The 22,332-nt window shown below is 39.7% G+C and overlaps 1 protein-coding gene across 3 annotated transcripts in view; it reads right to left on the bottom strand.

Annotated features, from left to right (window-relative positions):
• The window catches only part of NEK11 (NIMA related kinase 11), a 272,127-nt gene that overhangs the window by 89,665 nt on the left and 160,130 nt on the right, over window positions 1-22,332 (bottom strand). For all 3 annotated transcript variants that reach the window (XM_051962721.1, XM_051962722.1, XM_051962723.1), the window contains exon 13: window positions 6,560-6,765. In XM_051962721.1, the coding sequence (XP_051818681.1) occupies window positions 6,560-6,765 (206 nt within the window). The remainder of the gene's footprint in view (window positions 1-6,559; window positions 6,766-22,332) is intronic.

Genomic DNA, 22,332 nt, shown 5'->3' with positions numbered 1-22,332 from the left:
TATCTCAAAGAGATCTTAAAGGAGGGAAAGGGACCCACATGTGCAAAAATGTTTGTGGCAGCCCTTTGTGTAGTGGCAAGAAACTGGAAATTATGTGGATGTCCATCAATTGGAGAATGGCTGAATAAGTTATAGTGTATGAATGTTGTGGAATATTATTGTTCTATAAGAAATGATCAGGAGGATGATTTTAGAGAGGCCTGGAGAGACTTATATGAACTGATGCTGAATGAAATGGAATCAGGAGATCATTATATATGGCAACAACAATACTATATGATGATCAATTCTGATGGACGTGGCTCTCTTCAACAATGAAATGATTCAGGCCAATTCCAATGGATTTATGATTGAGAGAGCCTTCTGCACCCAGAAAGAGGATTATGGGGATTCACAACATAGTATTTTCACCTTTTTGTTGTTTGCTTTCTTTTTTCTTTCTCACTTTTTCCCCTTTTTGATCTGATTTTTCTTGTGCAGCATAATTGTGGAAATATGTTTAGAAGAATTGCACATGTTTAACTTATACTGGATTACTTGCTGTCTAGGGGAGTGGGATGAGCAGAAGGGAAGGAGAAAAATTTGGAACACAAAGTTTTGCAAAGGTGAATGTTGAAAATTATTTTTGCATGTATTCTGAAAATAAAAAAGGTATTAATAAATTTTTTTAAAAATAAAATAAAATTTCCAATAAATCTCAAAGTTTTGTCCTCTTGATATTGTCTGATAAATATTTTAACAAAATGAAAAGCAGTATTATTATAGAATGACAGAAATTTCCAAATGGAGATGGAAAGCTGCAGCATGAGCTTGCATCATGTTTCATGGCACAGAAGATTTACAAAAGCTATCCAAGAGACAGAGAGAAATATGCTTCAGTGCACAGGAACTCCCCTGACTTAAGCCTATGGAAACCTTATGGGCTACCACCCAAGCAAGTCTTGGACAGCAGAACATCAAAGGTGTATTTAATATTCAGTATGATCATCTGTGGCTTAATAATAAAGAATCAAAGAATAGATGTTAACGTCAAATTATGTAAAACATGTGGCAGTTGCCAAAGAAGGAAATGTCACATATTGAAAGTTTTTTGAAAATGTGAAAAATTATAAGATTTATTGTAGACACCAATAGATGTAATTATTTGCTCAGCACTGGACAACCAATTGCTTGCAAAAACCCACTTAGTATTCACTGTTCAATGACTCTCTTCCATTGACTTCCAATTGACACTGAAGAGAATCCCACTGACTCCCCTCAGTAAGGCGCCATGCTTAATTTTCAAGAGTATCTCCACTGAGTATAGCCTTCTACACTTCTATAAATGCACACACTGTTGGAAAGCTGCTGATTGTGTGCTAGCCCATCAAATGCTTACTGGAAAAGGTTTGCTTCAGTTATACCCATGGATCTCTGAAGGAAGCACCACCTTTACCCCTGCAAGAGTCACACTGACCAGTGACTCCCCCTGCAAAGTGTAGGGTCCAATGCCCCGAATGACCACTCTCCAGCCACTGCACAACTACTAGCTCCCCTGTTTCTAAAGAAATGTTGGCCAAAGTTCTCCAATCCACTGAGGCTGAATTAAAGGCGATCGTAGCCCACGGCTTTTCACTCAGAAACACCTCTCCCATTTTAATCCTGTGGCCTGATTTCATGAGATGCTAAGCCCCCTGATTATTGCATTGAGAATTCATGGAAAAGCTCACTTAAGGGTGCTGAATGACCAGGGCTGCTCTGGAAGCTGAGGTCTTTTCTCTCAGGGTACCGAGGAAAGAGACTTTACGTACAGGTGGTGAAAAGAAACCCGAGATACATCTTTGCAAAGGTGAGCAGGAGACCAGCAGCGCCAGGAAATATAGCCACACATGCCCGTGTTTGAATTATGAGACTCAATCTGCCCAAGATTCACTGTCAATATCTGGCTCGCTGCAGCTGCCTTCATTAACGACCAAGTAGCAGCGTTCTTTGGGGGGGGAGAGGGGGACTGTGCAGTTGTTTGTCTGTCTGTTTGTTTTAATGATGCTTTAGCAACAGACTCTTTGACATGCTGCATGGGGGTTTGGAAGTTTAAAGGATGAGTAAGAAAATCAGAGATGAGGCTGATGAAGCTACGTCCTAATGTAACTAGGAGAGCATGCTAAATGAGGTGTTTTTTTTAAAGAGCTGAAATCGTTTTGCCATTTCTATTTGCTAAGATCCATTCAACTCCAGGAGTTTGGAGAGCCTGCACAAGTCGTAATCAATCTCCTTTCTCCAAAGTTTCCCTTATTCCTGACTTATTCCCTAGTTGTTGCTTTATACAATCTCAGTCCAATGATTGAAAAGCAAATGATCAGAATACCTGAAATAAGAGCATTATTTCTCCTAAGAATGTGGGAGAAAAGTTTCATTTTCCAAAAGGATTCCCCTGGTATACAATACTGGACCTTTTTATGTCCTTTCATTTTTGGCTTTGGGTTTTTAGTGCTTTGCACATAGTAGGTGCTTCCAAAATGCTGCTTGAATGGAATTGATTGTGCTAATTATTCTTCCTTATGAAAAACCCAACTAAAAAAAATTATTTTTACTGGGGAAGGAGAGGGCTTTGGTCTATAGTTGTATTTTCATTGGTTTGGGGTACAAATGAACAATAGTTCTATAATGTAAGGGTCTCAGAGAACTCCTTAAAGCACAGCTGGGACATCTCAGGGACATGACCTGAACCCAGCTCTTTGGATTTCAAGCATATGCCCTTTTCTCTACAAGACCACGCTGGTTTCCCTAAAACCCAATCCTGCAGCTAATTCCCACAATCATCTGTATCCTACTCCAAATACATAAAACTGGTAAGGGAGAGTCATACAAATAGTCATTATAAAATATTTCTATAGCACTTAAGGCTGCCATAAGTATTTTATTTTTTGCTGAGGAAACTGGGGTCAAATGACTTGTCCAGGGTCATACAAGTAGGCACTGTTAAGTGTCTGAGGCCAGATTTGAACTCAGGTCCTCCTGACTTCAGGGCTGGTGCTCTGTCCACTGCTCCACCTAGCTGCTCCCACTTAAGTATTTTATACAAATTATCTCTTTTGATCTCCACAACAACCCTGGGAGACAGGTGCTATTTTAATGTCTATTTTACAGATAAGACCACTAAAACTTGCCCATCCCATACCTAATTTCTGACGACGGCTTTGAACCCAAGATCAACGTGCCCATACCATACCACCTAACTGCCTAAGATTTTGCCACCTGGGGGAGGTGCAGAGAGAGACAATGCAACCATTTTTCCTAGCCCCTTCCTTGTCCCATCTCACACCCTTGCTGGGCTAGTCTGACAAAGCAGACACTATCCTGGGAGAAAAGGGAGGGGAGATGGAGATGGAGTCACTCCTAAGAATATGGCTACTTAAGGAGCACACAAGAACCAGCTATCTTAGTATACCCCATTCTTGTCCTTGGGCTTTGGTCTACCTTATATTTCCAACTGTACTGGGGACCTCTGGTCCTTGTTTAAAAAAAAATGCTAAATCTAAATCACTTAAAAAAAAAAAAACAGAATTGATATTCTGCTGTGAGTGTACTTCGAAATCATCTTTTCTCAATTAAAAAAAAACCAAGTTTCATTATATAACCTCCTCCTCTCTAGAAAAAATCATTGTGACTGACTTATCAGTATTCTTTGTGACCCACTAGGGGCAACAACATTAAACCATCCTCATCTTCTAACAGATGGAGAGGAACTAGAACTTCCTCAGACTGTTGGAGGGCCGGACTACAGTAAAAACAAAAACTTTGGTTTGTGGGCCTTTAAATAAAGAAACTTCATAGTCCTGGGTGAGGGGGATAATCGTCCTCAGTTGCTGCATCTGGCCTGTGGGCCGTAGTTTGAGGACCCCTGAACTAGAACAATACAGCAAATTAGTAGACTAGTACCTAACATGGAAGAACAGAGCACCCCAGAAATACACTATGGGGATGGAACTGACCAAGAACTAGTAAGAATGCCGGGGAAGCTGGAAGGTGTTCTGAGCTTAGGAGAAGAGCAGGAGCCTTCCTTCTCATTTGCTCTCTTTTGTTTTGGGGGGACTATGGGAAGATAGTTTACATTTTCCCCCCAGAAGTTAGCCTTCTCTTGGGAGCCGGAATCAGCCTGATCTCTATTCCGGTAACGATAGGGACTTATATTTGCATAGCCTTTTTACAGTTTACACAGGTTTTCCAGACATCTCATTTTCAAGCCCCATCATCCGAGCTTCCCTGCGTATTCTAGTTCTCCTTTCACAGATAATGCATTCAAAGGCATTAGGAGGATGGATGGATAATTATTGTTGTGACAAAGCAGTCGTCCAATTACTAGCAGACACTGCAGTAAAAGACACAAATGACCTTTCAGGATTTAATGCAAAAATTGTTCATAGTTTCTTAAGCTGCGGAGATCACAGACTCCACCTGTCTATTTTTGCATCATTATTTCAAGCACAATATCATCACCTGGTCCCTCTAACCCAGCTTGCAATGGTTTAACATAGAGGATCGCAAAGTTTCTGGAAGAAGATACACAGAACAGAAGTCAAGGGTTTTATTGTCAGTAAGTGTACATAATAAATAGACTGCTTTGGACAAAGGTGCTTCACCTAGCCTTTTGTTCTTCATTTGCATGTCAATTAAAAAAGCATCTTGGGAGTTGAGGTGGACGTCATCACTCCAGCCTCCACACAGACCCTACAAGTTGTATTTTGTTTGTTTTGGGGAGATAAGACAGAGTCTCCAAAATACATGTGGGAGACGTAAGTTCAGAATCTAGGATTTGATGGGAATTTTCTATCCTAAATCAGACAATTGTTTGGGGCCGTGCACCTTGAGTCAGCACTAGAAAAGGAAAATATATGAACCTAATCCTGAACTAGGGCACTCAAGCTTGCTTGTGTTAGCTTCCTGTGTGGCTGTTGTAGATCAGAGGGAAGTTATACATATATCACAGAGACTTCTTAGCCCCTACCACTTCATAATAAGAAAAGCAATCCGAATGACTCAGGTGAAGATTGAGTATTTGTTGACTGCCATACGTCTGGTGCTGATTCAAGGTCTGTAGTCTCAGGCTTGGGGTTAAAAGATTATTTGCGAATCCCATTAAACCTCGACTGTGAATTTATATCCCCAAAAGCTATTTTAGAGAGCGTGTCATAAGCTTTACTACTTCTCTACATCACAGCAGCATGCAAAAGGATTCATGAAGATGTTAGTCGTGACACAGCTTGGGATTTCCTCTGAGTTGAGAGAAAGAGAGAGACAGAGACACAGAAAGAGACAGAGACAGAGAGAAAGAAATGGAGAGAAACAGACACAGACAGCAAGACAGAAAGAGAGAGGGGGGAGAGAGAGAGAGAGAGAGAGAGAGAGAGAGAGAGAGAGAGAAGAGAGAGAGAGAGAGAAACACAGAGAGAGACACAGACACAGACACAGATGAGATCCAGAGAGAGACAGTAAGAAAGAAATGGAGAGAGAGAGAGACAGAGACAGTGAGAAACAGAGAGAGAGACAGAGAGAGAGAGAAAGAGAGAGAGAGAGAGAGAGAGAGAGAGAGAGAGAGAGAGAGAGAGAAGGAGGGAGGGAAGAAGGAATAGATGGAGGGAGGGAAAAGAAATGGAAGGAAGGAAGGAGGGAGGGAGAGGGAGAAAGAGAATTGGTGAAATGGACCCTGGGAGCCCTTCATCACAACAAGAACAAAAGTTACAGTCCTGAATGCCCCACATAAACCAAGACACATTCATTAAACAGCACCTATTCCCAAATGGGTCACACCCCAAGGTTTGATGGCATTGTCCAAAACATATTTTTCTGGTGAACCTGGAACATCTGTTTCATTCAGGGAAGGAAAAGACAAACAGTACAATTGAATCAAATGTCGATTAGATGAAGAAAAACTATTTCAGTGAGAAGCTCTTTCCTGCCTGCCCCCGACACTTGTCACCTTGGTGGTGACTATAAATGTTGGACTCCAAAGGGGCTGGAGGGCTCACTGAGATTCAGTGATTACTCATTTCAAAGGTCATATTATTAAAACAATTATAACGCTTTGAAATGGGGCAGCTGGGTCACACAGTGGACACAACACTGGGCCTAGAGTTAGAAGGGGGTTAACTTCAAATCTGGCCTCAGACTCTTCCTAGCTGTGTGACTTCACCCTATCTGCCTCAGAGTGTAAAATGAGCTGAAAAAAATGTCCCCGCTTTTCAATGAGAAAACTGAGGCAGACAAATGACTTGCTCAGGGTCACACAGACCTGATCTGGTTTTAGGAGTCCCCGACTCCAGGTTCAGAACCACGCTGCCCACCCAGCTGCCTGTACTTTGGCGTCCTTGTGGAAAATGCATTGGAGGGGCAGACACAGGCAGGAGAAAACCAGCCAGAAGGGAGGGTCCTGGTTCAGGCTGGGATGAGAACGGCATCTTCATCTTGCTTTAGGTGGAGCTCTTGTAAGTCATCCTCAGAGCTCTGTCATCTTTAGCTCTTGGGGACTGAAGGAAAACCTAGAGGCTTTGACTGATGTCACCCTTCCACAGACATCACGTACCTGATGGCTGGTCTTGTAAGTGCTCTCTACCACTTCTTCTTCTTCCACATCCTCTTCCACCTCCTCTTCCTCCTCTTCCTCCACCTCCTCCTCCTCTTCCTCCTCTTCTATCACTTCTTCTATTTGATCCTCCTCACTCGCTTCAGAACAGGAGTCAAAAACATCCACATAATACTCTTCAGCTTCTAAAGGATCTTCCGGGATCTCTGAAACGAGACAGTCATGAAACAGCTAATGACAGTGACAGTGACAGGGAGCGGCACGGGGCTTTCCCCAGAGGTGTCTTAGAAATCTCCCTTTACATCAATGGTGAGAGCGTGAAGTCCAGGTGCCTACAAATAAAATCAAAAAGAGAATGAGGCGCTTTGTCAGAGTCAGCACAGAGAGAGGAAATCCCAGGCTTAAAACTCGGGGTGAGAATGCCATGAAACAGTGATGTCCCTATTCAGTGTCTCTGCTTGAAATCAGGCAGGGAATACTAGCAGTGAGGGGGTTCAGGAACTTACTAGCTCTGTGTCCTTGGGCAAGTAAATCCACTGCTGTCTGCCTCAGTTTCCTCAACTGTAAAAGGGGAGAACAATAACACCTGCCTCTTAGATCTGCTCTGAGGATCAAATAACACACAAGTAAACCTTAAAATACTACACACAAAATGCTCAAAACTTAAATCACCATATCTATATACCTGCTGGTATTATAACTCCTGGAGCTGCTAGGTAGTACGATGGAGAAAACACCAGGCCTAGAGTCAGGAAGAATTATCTTCCAGAGTTCAAATCTGGCCTCAGAAATTTACTAGCTGTGTGACCCTGAGCAAGTCACTTAACTCTGCCTCTGTTTCCTCACCTATAAAAAGAACTGGGAAAGGAAATGAATGCTGGCCCACTGCAGTATCTTTCCCAAGAAAACCCCAAAATGGGACACAATTGGATGATAACTATTATATTAACAAAATATATACTCACATCAAGAATCGCATAAGAGGATAATGGGCTAGGGGAGTAAAATGCCCTTCCCCATCACCAAGAGCCCTTCTGCGCTTAGACAGCGTACCCAGCCACCAAAGCTAGTCTTGTAACACATACCCAAAGGGCCGGTTCTGAACATGTTTCCTTGCACTTCCTCTGCCAAGAGAGAAGACAAAGGAAATGCAGTCCTCTTCAAGTCTCTTTATCAAAATGTTTTCTTGGCCTGTGTAGTCACTTGTTGCCTTAATGTTCACTTTTCCCATCAAGGGGAAAATGCTTTTTGATAAATAGCTTTAATTTCCTCTCCCCCTACAGTGAGCCTTATAACTGATGCATCAGGGCAGCACTCTGGGATTCCCACACACTTAGTAGGCAATGACGGAGTGTGTTTACCAAGGAATCCAATAATGACCGCCTCGGAGATTGCACCGCCAATGTTCCAGAAGAGGGTTGCACAGAAAGAGAGGAGATTATGTACGATGCAGGTACTGGGGGGAAAGATTTTCATTTACTCCTTCATCAATTAAGACCCAAACAAATCCCTTCAGTTATGATATAAAAATATCAATTAAAAATGCTTATAATTATTTTATTTATTTACTTTGTAATACTGATTATATAATATTATTATACCCTATTATGTATAATTGATACGGTTATTTAAGAAGATTTACATGTTTTTGCTAAATTTGTTAAATTTATGATAAGTTGCATCGTTTATCATTAATATGACAATTATACAACAGAATCACAGGGATACCATAATATATAAAGAATTTAAATTGTAGGTCTCCTGAAGGGCAATGAAGAGATTCTCGGCGGTCAACAATTGTATTCAGTATATTATCTAAGAATTGCACAGTAGGAGTAGCATAAAAGCTATTAAAGAGATAGATGATCAGAACAAAGAGATTGTCCAGTCTTATAGCAAGAGAACAAAGTAACAGATGGGCAGTCTACATGCTAGGCTTATAAAGCTTTTTCTTTTTTCTTTTTTTTTTCTTTAAAGCTTTTTATTTACAAAACATATGCATGGGTAATTTATAAAGCTTTTTTCTTCTAAGTAGCTTAGAGCTGATGAATATTAGCTGAGATGAAGACATCTATTAAAAATGTTGCCCTTAAGTTTTTATGGATGTGTTACATAAGGGAATTGTGGACAACAATTTGGTCTATAATAATGGTCTGGGTTCTGGCCCAATTTAGTTTTCTGGTTGAGTTCTTCAGAGGTCTGTATCTGTAGCACTGGAGCTTGTTTTATGTCTGTCTATAAAATTTAGGGACCTTTTATTGCAGAATCCCAAATACTAAGTCTCATGATATTGACAGTAAGTGCACACTCTATAATTTCTTTGCATAATCTACATTGATCCTTAAATCCAGTCTCCTTTTAAAAAAAATAACCTTCAGTAGTTTCTGGTGTCAATGGCCATGTTCTGAATTGCCATCCTAAGCTTCTATTTCCTCAAATAAATCCCTGTCAATCACATAGTCAATATTTCTTTGCAAAATGCTGTTGATTAAGCTCATATGGACATTACCCATGGAGGATCTTTTTATTCCATTCTTGGATCCAAAGGTAAGCAAGTTTCTATCACATTGGACAAAACTACTCTGAGCATATTTATATCCATATTTATATCCATTTCCCCACCGCCCTTCAGATATAACCACTATCAGCTTCTACTATTTTGTGTTAAACTGATGTCTCTTCATTCCAGAAGCATTTTTGTAGGTTTTTGACCTCTTTGTCAAGTTCTCCAAGAATATCTATTCCTCAGCAGGATGAATACAGAAAGGCTTGGAGAGACTTACATGAATTGATGCTAAGTGAAATGAGCAGAACCAGGAGATCATTATATACCTCAACAACGAAACTGTTTGAGGATGTATTCTGATGGAAGTGGATTTCTTCGATAAAGAGATCTAACTCAGTTTCAATTGATCAAGGATGGACAGAAGCAGCTACACCCAAAGAAAGAACACTGGGAAATAATGTAAACTGTTTGCATTTTTGTTTTTCTTCGCGGGTTATTTTTACCTTCTGAATCCAATTCTCCCTGTGCAATAAGAGAACTGTTTGGTTCTGCAAACATATATTGTATCTAGGACATACTGCAACATATTTAACATATATAGGACTCCTTGCCATCTAGGGGAGGGGGTGGAGGGAGGGAGGGGAAAAATCGGAACAGAAGTGAGTGCAAGGGATAATGTTGTAAAAAATTACACTGGCATGGGTTCTGTCAATAAAAAGTTATTATAAAATTAAAAAAAAGAATATCTATTCCTTTTCTTCCTCTGTTTTGACTGCCTTAGGTGACGGATCCTATATTTTTTGTATAGGTTGTTCTTAGGGCATTTTTAAAATCAGCTGTGGGCTATTTGAACAATTCCAAAAATATACATTAATATTGCAGAAGTATTAACTGCTTTAAATATGGTCTTCCCATTAAGCTTTAATTTCAGGAAGCCAAAAGGTTTCTTAATATCCAGCATTTCAATTATTATCTTTATGCATTCTGTATCTTGCCTGAAGGAGACCAAGTTATTTATGTCTTGTCATCATCTGTGAACACAATGCAACCCATGATTCAGGCCCCAAACCTTCTGCCTCTCTCTTTCCTGACTATATCTTATGAATTTTACATTTATCAAGTCCTAATGACAACCTGCTATCAAGAAAGAAAGATTCCATTTGATGAAGGAGTTGGTGAAGGTGAAACTGTTGTTTTTGTTATTTTATTTAAAGGATAAAAAACAGTATTAAAGGTGTTTTGCCCAAGGTCATCCTGCAGAGTTCCTGCACTCTGGTATATTTCCAGTAGTTCTGTATGATTTCCAAAGAGCTTTTGGAAATACTTGCTCATTTTAAGGCAGACAGGGAAGATGATATCAGAAATTTGCCACTGATACAGCTGAGGATTCCTCACTTAAATGACTAATTCTAAGCCAATAAATAGGGCCAGTGTGTGGAAGATCTCCTGTCTCTGGGTCTGAAGCTTTTCATAGAACCAGATCTAAAACTTAGGTTTCCCTAAAGTGAGAGAATTTTTGATTATAAAAAAAAAAACTAGAAGAGACCTCAAAGAGAAATAAAGGCAACTAAACCATACTTAAGAATCCCTGTGGGCTGCATATTGACAAAGAAAACTAAAAAATTAACATGATATTATATTGGATTTTTATTTGTCTTGTTAAATATTTCCCAATGACATTCTCACCTGGTTCAGGCTACTCTGAGATTGTGATTAGCTTCATGGACTAATATAGTACATAGTTAATAATAATGTCAGAACTAATTAATATTTGCTGAGCATAGAGAACAAATAGCTTGCAGTATGGGAAATTCAAAAGATTAGTTTTGTCTTTTATAAAAAAATTTTCCCTTAAAAAACATTAACATCCAAGTTAATACTTTTGAAAAAGTATTTTCCAAGTTCTATATAATAAAATGAAATCTTTAGAAAGAAAAAAATACTGTATTTATGTTTTTTGCCTTGGGGAAAAACTGAAATTCTGCAGCTGTCGAAATTTTTTTCCCTCTCTGTGCTCAGAGGGAAAGAATGGTGTGATTACATGGAAGTAGTCAGCACAAAATGACAGTTTATAAGGAGAACAAGGGGTCAGAAACCAAGCCCTGTCACTGCCTAGCTAAAGGATCCATTTTCCCCTACAAAATACGGATGATGGTGTTTAAGGAGATAATAGGAACTAAATTGTCAGGCCAGGCCCCAGAGCCTTGGATATGAACAACTAGGCACACTCTGCAGTGATAAAACCATCCTAGATGTAGTGGAAACTTGAAATACCATCTCATCCCTTGCCTAATGTTACAGACAAGGAAACTGAGATACTTAAGTTTACCAGGTCATTTTGAAAAGCTGGAAGAAATCTCAGAGGCCATCTCATCCAATCCCCTCATTTTACACATGAGGAAACTGAAGTCTTGCAAAGGCGTCAAGGAGGGATAGAGAAGCCTTCTTGACTGGGAGCCTGACTGAAGTTTCCCAAATTTATTCTACTAAAGAATTTCATATCATCGCAAATGTGGATACAGTATGGTAGCAGTAGAAAGAGGGCTGAATTTAGAGTCCTTGGCCTGGATTCAAATCCTGACTAGGCAACTTACTGCCTGTGGGCACAGGAATTTGTCACTTCAATTTAATACATATTTATTAAGCATCTATTAATGTGCTCAACACTGGGGATATAAAAGGAGACAAAGGACAGTCCTGCCCTCAAAGAGCTTACAGTTGAATAGGGGAGACAATGTGCCTTGCAATATACAAAGCAAGCTAAAACCAGGATAAATAGGAAAAAAATGAATAGGGAAGGCACCTGTGTGGAATCTTATTTTCCCACCTAAGAAGGGAAGGGTTTGGGATAGATGGTCTCTAAGGGTCCCTTCCTCTTTGTGCTAGTTAGAGAACAGGAGACAAAGAGCAAGTTAGATCACCTTGAAGAAATCACACTTCCTCCATGGGACCTTCTCTAATCTCACTCCTTTCTGTCTAAAAAATGCTGAGTCTTTTGGGGGAACTTCTGCTAGATGCTTTGCATGTTGGAATCTGCATTACGGGTACAGGGTCTTTCCCTTTCCTCTCTTGCAAGTGCCTTGGAGGCAAGACTGTGGTTGATTTCATTATTGCATCCTGTGCACAGAGCTCTAGTTATATTAGAACTTTTTTTGTTTCTTTTTTATTCATTCATTCATCAGTCATTAATTAAAGCACTTATTATGTGGGAAAAAAAACCATCAAGACTCTATAACCAGATCATATAAAACAGTCTTCAGAAATTCTAAGCTTCCAAATTATTTTTTAAAAGAAGATTGTCAGGGTTCACATGACAAATCAAGAACAAATAGTGGCCAGTCCTTCCCAGGAAATTCAGCATTGTTAGCAAGAGCTTTGTCTCAGTAAAACTATTGACAAATTTCTCTAAACTCAGAGGCAGTTGGAGGGTTAGGAAATGAGCCTGGATCCAGAGTTTAAAAGACTGAGTTCACCTTCTGGCCTCAGATTTCACATTCTTGTTCTGAGAACCAAATGAGATCATCCAGGAAGATATTTTGGAGATTTTGAAGCATTTTAATGTAAAAGTCATCATTAATTGCAGCAAAAAGATGACACTGATGGTGGCGAAGCGAGTGTGAGGAATGACCCATTTTTGCATCCCACTTTCCCAGGGAAGGTGATCCTCAAGCTCTGGTCTCAGTACTTTGGCTGTGCAGATTGGCAGCATAAGGTCCCTTGTTGGCAGGGACTGTGTTCTGGTTGCTTCATGACTGCCTCCAGCTGGCACTTCTGCAGAGTGCAGCTGCCAAGGAGAAATAAATGTTTCCAGGAGGCAGAGGGCTGGGATGATGGCCCCGGGGTTTGCAAAGAAGAGAAATCCCATTTGGCTCACAAGGTGATCTTCCTACTAAGAAATAAACAAACTGCTGAACGTGCTCGGATTTACATGAAACGCTGTTAATTAGGAAATGTAGCCAGGGAACAAGATGAGAGATGAGACCATGGATTCATGTTGCTTTAATAGCAATTTAAATTCTCTGGCAATGTAAGAAGCCTATTTACAAACTCACTCCTTGGCATGTGCTTGAGGGACAGGAATAGAGACCTATACTATTCTATGGAGTCGTTTTGTCTTAAGGCTTAGAGCTGAAAGTGATCTCAGAAGATCATCTGGTCTATGCATCTGCTCTTAGGAAATTCCCATTTTATAAGAGAAAATGTCTACCATAAGCAGAGTTTGGTCACGGTTCTTGAGGTGTCCTATTCTGGGTGCAGAATTGCCAATGGGCTTTGATCCTCTTCTAACTTTCCTTCTTGGTTATTATTTGATATTTGCCTTTTAAAGATTTTTGCTGGACTATAGGTAGAGAGCTGAGCTCATTTTTAAAGCATTTGTTAAATTCTGCAAAGCACTGTCCAAGGTGCTGGAAAATACAAAGTTTAGCTTAATATAGCTCACACCACAAATGTGGAGATGTCGGTGAGTGGATGATCCACTTTCTTTGCAATACACAGTCTTAAAGGCATCGAGAGCATTGCAGGATGAAATGTTTTGCCTTACATCACATGGCCAATATTTATTGAAGGTGAGACTTGAACCCAAATATTCCTGGCCTTGGGGCCAAATCTCTATCCAGTGCGCCATGTTACTTCTCTTTATGATAGGCAGGGTAGTATTTCCATACAAAGAAAAATTGGAGCTTCTGAAGGTCAAGTCTCAAGTTCTCTGGAAGGCTAAGGGGAATTCTCAGCTGGTACATGAGGATTTTCTCTTTCTGATCTTGGAAAACCAAACATATTAAGATGATAACAGCCCAGTAGACATGGAGTGATATTCCACAGTCAAAAACCATCTGGAATATCATGGTCCATTATTTGGAGCCCTACACTGTGTGAGGGTCATTAATAGGTTGGAATGAGTGACCAAGACAGTGAAGGGATTTGAAATCTTGTCATTCTAGGACTATCTGAAGGAAATGGAGATGTTTAGTTTGGAGAAGGAGGCAGGAAACTCTCCAGGTAGTTGAAGTCCTGACATACAGAAGAGGATTTTGTTTGGTTTTCTTTGAGGTGAGAGGTCAGAACCAGGAATTCCACAAAGAAGTTATATCCAGGAAGTTTTCAGATCTGTATATGAAAGGAGTATTTGAGAAAATTTGACCAAATGCTGATGACACTTTTGGTATCTTACATGAGAACTTGTTGTCTTGAATATTAAAAAAAATAATGTAATTACTTAATTTAGTCCTACATAGAGAAAGGGTCATGAATATGTATTTTAGCTAAGGAATTTTTTTTTCTTTTCACAGTCGCATGTGTGACTTCTGTAGGCTAAGCTAATCAGCGTGGTTAATTTTAGCCCTGGTTTAGAAGGTTTATTTTGGAAAAGGTCACAGCACTAACTTATAGCTTATGGTTTGATAGAGGTGTGGCAGCTAGAGATGTGTAAAAATCTAGAAAATAAAGATTTCAACAGAAAAAGCCTGGATTTCTTTCTCCCACTTAAATAACATTTGTCTGGGGTTGCTTTAGCAGGGTTGAAGGGATCTCTGAACGTCCAGGACATACACTTGTTGCTCCTGTTTCAGTCATTCTTGAAGAGGACCAAGGACATTGTATACAAAAAGGGGCTGCAGAGACCTGAGAATGAGCTTTGGATGCAATGGTTTCTACTAGTTCCAACTACTATGTGCTGAAAAGAAAAGGGACATTACAAAGATGCTTAGGTTTGACTGGTCCATCGGAAGCAGCATTAAGATGACGTGAATTCAAATCCTGCTGTTGTCACTGACTGACTGTGAGGTTTGGGCAAGTCACTTAACTTCAATGAGAATCCATTATCTCCTCTGTAAAATCAGGGAGAGGAGGCACTGGTCCCATGAGAGCCACTTCTGAGGTTCCTTAATACCCCAAATCTATGATGTTAAGCTCATCCCTTGATATGCCCGTGAGTGGAATTCAGAGCCATTTGTTCATTTTAAACAAAAATGCATTCTAACAAACTTCGATCCCACCAGTTGGGAACTGAATCACTGCTTTTTTGATGACCTCATCAATACCTTATTGGAATGAGTTCAAGGATCCTTCATTGGAATCTTGAAATTAAAACAGACCTTAGAGAACTTCTCTGGGCTCCCCAGGGATGAGTTTTAGTTGAGCATCTGTACTGCTTCACTCACAAGGCCTGAGAAGATACATCAAAAAGCCAGAAGGAAAGTTTCTCATTTATCACTGCCCCCACCTCCAAGATCTAAGTTCAAATCTGGCCTCAGACACTGACTGGCTATATGACCCTGTGCAAGTCACTTAACCCATTTGCCTCAGTTTACTCAAATGCAAAATAGATATAACAACCCCTACACCTCCTATACTTCTTGTGAAGATGCAATGAGATAATGTTTGTAAAGTGCTTAATACTCAGCACATAAATAGCTCTTCGATAAATCAAATTCACAGGCTCTCTGAAATTTATTCAAATAAGAGTCCACAGATCCCAGATTAAAAACGTCCGAACTCTAATAGATGGGATTTTAAGATTCCTTATAGACTTAGGCATATGGTACTATGAAATTTTTTTCTCTCAGGGAAGTTTATCAGGAAAATAATCATCATCATCATCCAAACTATCTACAGTCTGTTTGCAGTATTTGCTGTTCTCCCAGTTCTCTTGAGTCATTCCAGAACTCCATATTTACAGTGAGGCAGGATGGGGGAACACAACACTCTCTCCAACGGCAGGATGCTGCATCCTACTTCCTTTGTATTATTGCTCCAGGGATTGTGAAGGCTTTAATTTTCTCAGAACCACCTACGTTTTTGTCAGTTCACAGTCTCAATTCTAGACAACGGTAGAAACTGCAGGGGGAAAAAAGGCCCCACATACCCCAAGCAAAGCTTCTGAAGATCCTTCAGTACATGGCAGCCTTGCCCAAGAAGGTGGGAGCTCCGTTCCCACTCAGCACATCAGCAGCAGAAGGCAGCTCCAAAGCATCCCTTAGCAAACATGTTTCACAAAGCCACAGGTGCCCACGAATGTTGTGGATGGTGAAAATCAGTCTACTGCAGGGACTCCAATAGAGACGCTTTTTCAGAAAAAGACACAGATGCAACAGTGACTCGCAAGGATGGAAAATAACTGTCTGGAGACAAAGGAGCTGGGCTTGCAGCCTGTTGTTCCCCCTCCTCCCCCAGTCTGGTGTTTTGGCTAAAGCCAGGAGCTAAGAACAGCAGAGCCGCTGATTCCTGTGGTTCTTACAGGCTTCCCCCAAGCCCGGGGAGTCTCTCCAACAGGGTGGAGATCTTCCTTGTTTTCTCTTAATGATACCAGAGTACAGGTGGCACCTGTTGCCCACACGTGCCTCTCGTTCTTGCTTCCTGAGCAGCCCTTCCTGTCCTAAGGTCTCTTGGGGATGTCCCTTCCTCCTCATCCTCAGAGTTCATCATGGCTTAGATGAGGCAGTCCATCATACACTTCTCCATACAATATTCATGTTTAGTTCTTTGGAAAAAGCTACGTGTATCCTATGCCTTGTTGCCATAAAATGCCAGTGCCAGTAGAACATTAGTATGAAAAAGATGGGCCTTCACTTTTAGTGGACACTAAAAAAATTTGTAATTTCCTAAAGACAATCCAGGCTACCTCCCCGTCCTGAGGGCCTGACCTTTTGTCCCAGATGTATTTAAGAATGGAAAAGACATTAAGGGCCTCTATATCCAAATGCATGTTGAAATCTAGATCCTTACAATTTTAGACAAGCAAGACACTTTTACTTGACTCTAAAAAGTAAAAAAAAAAATTCTTAAAATGAGAACATTGTTCAATGAATCACTCCTCGGGAGAAGCTAAATGAAGTCAAAAGAAAGGATTACTCTTCCATTGATGCATTCCGGTCATGAGTCATTCCATCTATGAAGTCTGTGACAAGCATTGATAAATTTATCTAATTTCCTTTGTTTATTCCCCATACTTTTTTCATAACAAATTCTTGTTAAAATAACTAATGAATTTCTGTAGATATTTGAATTCAAGGATGTTCTTGTTGGCTCACTTCTTGTGCATACCTACTATGGAATATTACCCCCTCTATTTAAAACGTTCTTCCTTAAAACAAACAAACAAAGCCAAACCATGGTATTCAATAAGGTTAAACTATTTATATCACTATACAGGATGATGATACTTGTAACTTTTGAAAACTGTATCTCTACTGGGGCAGTTGGAAGGAGTCCTTATAAACAGAAACGATGGGTTTAAAATAACAATAATGATAATAATCTTCTTCCTAACTATCAACTTCCTAACTTCCTAACTAACTTTTATAATCCCTAGCTTGGTGGAGAGATAGTGGCAATTGCCTCCACCACATCGTCTTGATCATATTAGCAGACTACAGGCAAATATGTTTTCAATGACTCTCAGTAAGGTACTCCATCCTTGAATGAGAGACCATTATATCTATATATTTTAAATGTTGATTCAGAAACATATACCATTCTCAGATATCAGCTTTTAACTCTTCACTTCCTAAATCTGCTTCTATTTTCTGAAGCCCCTGCCTTTCACTAACTTCAGCAGTGAAGTTCAACCTGCATCCTACAGTTTTCAGTTCTTTTCCCCAAACTTCATCATTACCCAAGCCTGAAACGACTCATCCTCCTCCCCTACACTTCACAAGATTCCCTTCCTTTAAGATAACAGCTTAAGTGTTATCTTCTACATAAAACCTTTCTTAATTCCTCAACTGCTAATGCCCCCCCCTAAACTACTTTGTATTTATATTCTCCTTTTATTTATTAATTTTTGTATAGATTCCCAAATATTTTATACTATTGACAGTTATTTTGAATGGAATTTCTCTTTGTATCTCTTGCTATTGGATTTTTAGTGATATATATATATATATATATATATATATATATATATATATATATATATATATATATAAATGCTGATGTGGTTTTATTTTTTATCCTGCAGCTTTGCTAAAGTTGTTCTCCTTATATTTATCATGTAGAAAGACCTTAGCTATCTTTCTACCAAATAGGAATGGTTTTAATTTCTTGTATTTGTCTGCCTACTACCTAGAAAAGTAGGTAGCACACAGAAGGTACTTAATAAGTGCTTGTTAACTGACTGTTAGTTGTCAGTCAGTTAACATATATTATTAAATGCCTACTATGTGTCCAACTGAGCATTATGTCCTCAGTGCTTAGCTCTGGGAATACAAAGAAAAGTAAGACTCACAATGGAATTGGGGAAGACAAGTCATAAAAATGGTTGGTGTGGGGATAAGAGAGGGAGGATGCCCAGGGCAAGGGCATGAGGAAGTCCAGGGGAGTGTAGAGAAGAGATGACCAACCGGGGTGCCATCCTTAAGTGAAGAATCTGGGAGCAGCTCTCTAATTACCACCCTCTCACCTGTTCAATGACAGGGAGGAAGAGACCCCAGCATCCTCAGGGGAAATGTGTGAGTTTCAGAGCTAATGTGATCTTGTAGGATGAGGAGGATCAGGGAGACATTATGGATGCCAGAAAATATAATCAGTGGGCAATGATTGGCCCTCGCTCTGCTTTCTGGGTTCCTTCCTACCATTTGACAGTTGTTCCCTATATGAGTCATCAGAAATAGGAAGTAGTTTTCAAGGGTGATGAATTTCTGGAGAGTCTCTATCAAGTACCAGATACATATTCCAGGTAATCAGCAGATCTCTCTTGATCAGGTGAGGTTGATAAATAGTTGTTATTCCACCACAGGAAGTCATCCATAGACCCTACTTGCTTCTTTTTTCTCTGTTATTGATAGTAACCGTGGATGTCCATTCCTTGGAAAACAAGAAGATGTTTCCTCTTCAGAGGTTCTTGTTGCCCCTTTCCCTGGAATAGCTGATGTCTAACTCCACATGGTCAGGAGTCTTTCTTCCCTCCTTTCTCTGTGTCACATTTCTCCATATATTGACCTCCCCAGGTCAAGATTCCCTTCTGTCTCTTTAGATTTCCAATTTTCTCTCTAAAGGAGAAAATTTTTAAAGACGCTCTCTCGGCTAACTCCAATATTGCTGAGTCCACCAATACTTTCATTTTCTTATCTAGCAGGGAGGCCATCCTATAATTTGCACCTATGCGGTCATTAGAAACACAAATATAGCACATTCTCCTCAATTACCACAAATTCACCTTGCCATCTGTAACCTTCAGTCTTCTGTCATTCTTCTTGGGAGCTCTAAGGACTAACATTTTTGGGTAACCTATAGTGATAAACTGCCCCCTTGTAAGAACCCTGGGAGCAGAACTTCTGAGAAAAAATTGAGGATATAGCAGACTTTTCACGTTTTCTAACAATCTAAAGCTAACTTGCTAAACTATCTTTAACTGGCAATTAGCAGATTTTTTGCAGCCACCCAATGCAAACAGAACTTGCCCCATAGCTACTATTTATAAAAAATTCTCAAGCAAAAGTCAGTTACTAATCATTTTATAGCTCTTTTTTCTTCTCCTACAGATGAGATTTCAGACAAGCAAGCCAAAAAGAGCCCTTTTTTCAGAGAATTACACAGGCAATGTTTGTTTTCTCCTGTGGCAGATAAGAAAACATGTCCCTATAGGTAAAGTCTTCAGTAAACAATTAATCAATCAGTAAACAAACAAGGGCTTAGCCTCTCATCCAATTACACTAATGAGGAAAATGTTCAGGTTTCCTCATTATCAGTAACTTTCTGGCTTTGTTATATTAAGGTCATACATTGATTATGTGCCTGAGCTGGGAATGAAATTCCCTGGCTCTTTATCCTTAAAGAATTGAGAATAGGAAGGAAATGGAGGGGTCAGAGTAAGGGGATCTAATTATAAGATTTGGTTTAATGGAGGAAACCATTAATGTCAAAGATGATCTAACTCCTAATTAAAGCTGGGAGCGGAATCTGACTCAAGCAGCTTTCTAATGCCCCAGAAACAGTTTGGGGAACCACTTGGCCCAATAATTTTACCCCAAAGTCCAGGAAAAGAAAGGAGCTTCCAAGCCTTGCAACACCGCTGTTAGCCAGTGATCAGGGCCTGTTGTACCAGGCATAAAGTTACTTCACGTGTTAATTGGGTGCCAAGCATTCTGAGAACCTTTGGAACAATGTTTAACACAAATCCAGGTAGTATGATGACAGGAACCATCAGGTACAGGGCATGGAAACTCAGCGAGGAACAGAAAACCACTTCCCTTTTGCATCAGGAGAGCCAATTACTCAAAAGGTCACTGGATGACATAGGGAACAGCAGGGTTAGAACTGTATCACTCATTAAGGGAAACTGAACAAGCAAGAAAAACTGAGGGAGAGGGGAAAAATTATTTTGAAAGTCAAGGTTCTAGTTTCTATTTTTGAACAATCAGAAGAGAGAGTCTGATTCCCTTTTAGGTTCCCCCTTCTTGGAGGCTGGAGTGCTGTGCCATAGCAGCAAGCTTGACTACACTCAGTGGAAAATAGACAGTGGGCCAGGGTGCAACTCCTGCCTCAGTCACTTGTTACCTGTGCGGTCTTAGCCGTCATTTCTGTCCCAGGCCCTCAGTGTTAAATTAGACTGTCCCTAAGGTCTCTTCCAGATCTAACTCTATGACCTCTTACAAAACCATCTCTAGTTCATGAGATCTCTGTGAAACCCTTCCTCACCAAAGATTGAAAATTACTTGGAATAGCACAATACTTGTCCCTTTCCATTATAATATTCAGTTCATTTTTTTCTAGAACATAATTATAGTTTATATCTTATCTTAATTGGTCATTTCTCTGTCTTCTAAAGTTTTATTCTAATATTTTAAGGTTTTTTCTTAATTCCACGTAAAAACAATTTTTGACACTTATTTTTTAAAATTTTGCTTCCCAACTTTTCTCCCTATCTCTCTGTACTGAAGTGGTAAGCAATTTGCTATAAGTTATAAATATGCAATTGTGAAAAATATATTTCCATATTAGTTATAACATGCTAAGTCTGATTCCATGACACTATGCACCAAAATATTTTCATAAATAACAGAATCAAGTCACCTGCCTCCATGACAGTCGGGAATTATGCATCCCTAACTCAATAGGACCATATGTATTTCATGCTTTAGGTCTTTCTACATGTAGTTTTATTAAGGTTAAATCTATCAGGAGTTTTACATCTGGTAAACTCTTTTCTTCCTAAAAGGCAATTTCCCCAGCAACATCAATGGTCTTAATAATATGCCCAAAACATAAAGCCAATGAGAGGAAAGTAAATAAATAAAGCAAAAAGTCCATTCCGCTATCTACTCTACCTTTCTAAGAGCCAATGATGCAGGCTCGATGTCATCCCAAAGTGATACAGATGGCCTTAGGAAGGAATGGGTTCCCGTTGGTAGAAGTCTTCCAGCAAAAGCCAGATGAGTAACTAAATCAATTTACTTTGATGGATTGAAAGAGCCTACTAGATATGTTCAAGCAAGGGGATGTAAAGACAGAAATGAGATAGTTCCTCTTCCCAATGAGGGGCTTGCTCTTCTGCTGGATTGGTTTTCAAGTCACATTACAGGAGAACTCTTGTTTAAAGGTAGAAGTAGCCTTCTACTGAGGTACCTTCCAACTATGGGATTTTGTGGCTGTTTGTAGCCAGAGTGATCAGAAATTTCTGTCTTCTGAGCTTTTAAAATGTCAGTTTCCACACAAACCCAGTTGTTGAGATGAATAGAAAAATGTTTTGAATCAGTATGATATACGGTGATTTTAAGCATCTTTCCTAGTAGCCTTAGAAAATACACTTCAGGGTTGACAGAGTTGAACCCAGTTCAAGGATTATCTGTTTTATTCTTCTACTCTTCTACAGAATTCTCCAATAAGCCAACCCTTCAATTGTGTCATCTTAAAAATAAAGCTATGAATATGTTATTTTCTTCCTTGTCTCCCTAGAAGGAATAAGATCTTGAGAATTAATGAAATGATACATGGAGAATCCTTTGAGCATTTCCAAAATGGGGCTCAAAGGAAGAATTGCCTTTATGGTTTGCTGAGTAGTTAGGTGGTGCAATGGATCGAGTGCCCATCAGGAAGAATCATCTTCCCAAGTTCAAATCTATTTTCAGACATTCACTAGCTGTGTGATACTTGTATGGACAAGTCACTTTACCCTGTCTGCTTCAGTGTTTCTTCATCTGTTAAATGAGCTGGAGAAGGAAATGGCAAACCGCTCTTTGACAAGAAAAGCCCAAAAAGCGGTCACAAAGAGCCAGACAGGACTGAAAAATAACTGATTATGGTTAGTAACCTGGGCCAAGTCCAGTTA

Source organism: Antechinus flavipes, chromosome 5 (genome assembly GCF_016432865.1).
Source record: "Antechinus flavipes isolate AdamAnt ecotype Samford, QLD, Australia chromosome 5, AdamAnt_v2, whole genome shotgun sequence".
In the NCBI taxonomy this organism is placed as follows: Eukaryota; Metazoa; Chordata; class Mammalia; order Dasyuromorphia; family Dasyuridae; genus Antechinus; species Antechinus flavipes.
Note: the sequence above shows the minus strand (reverse complement) of the source record. Positions and strands in the feature narration are given on the sequence as shown.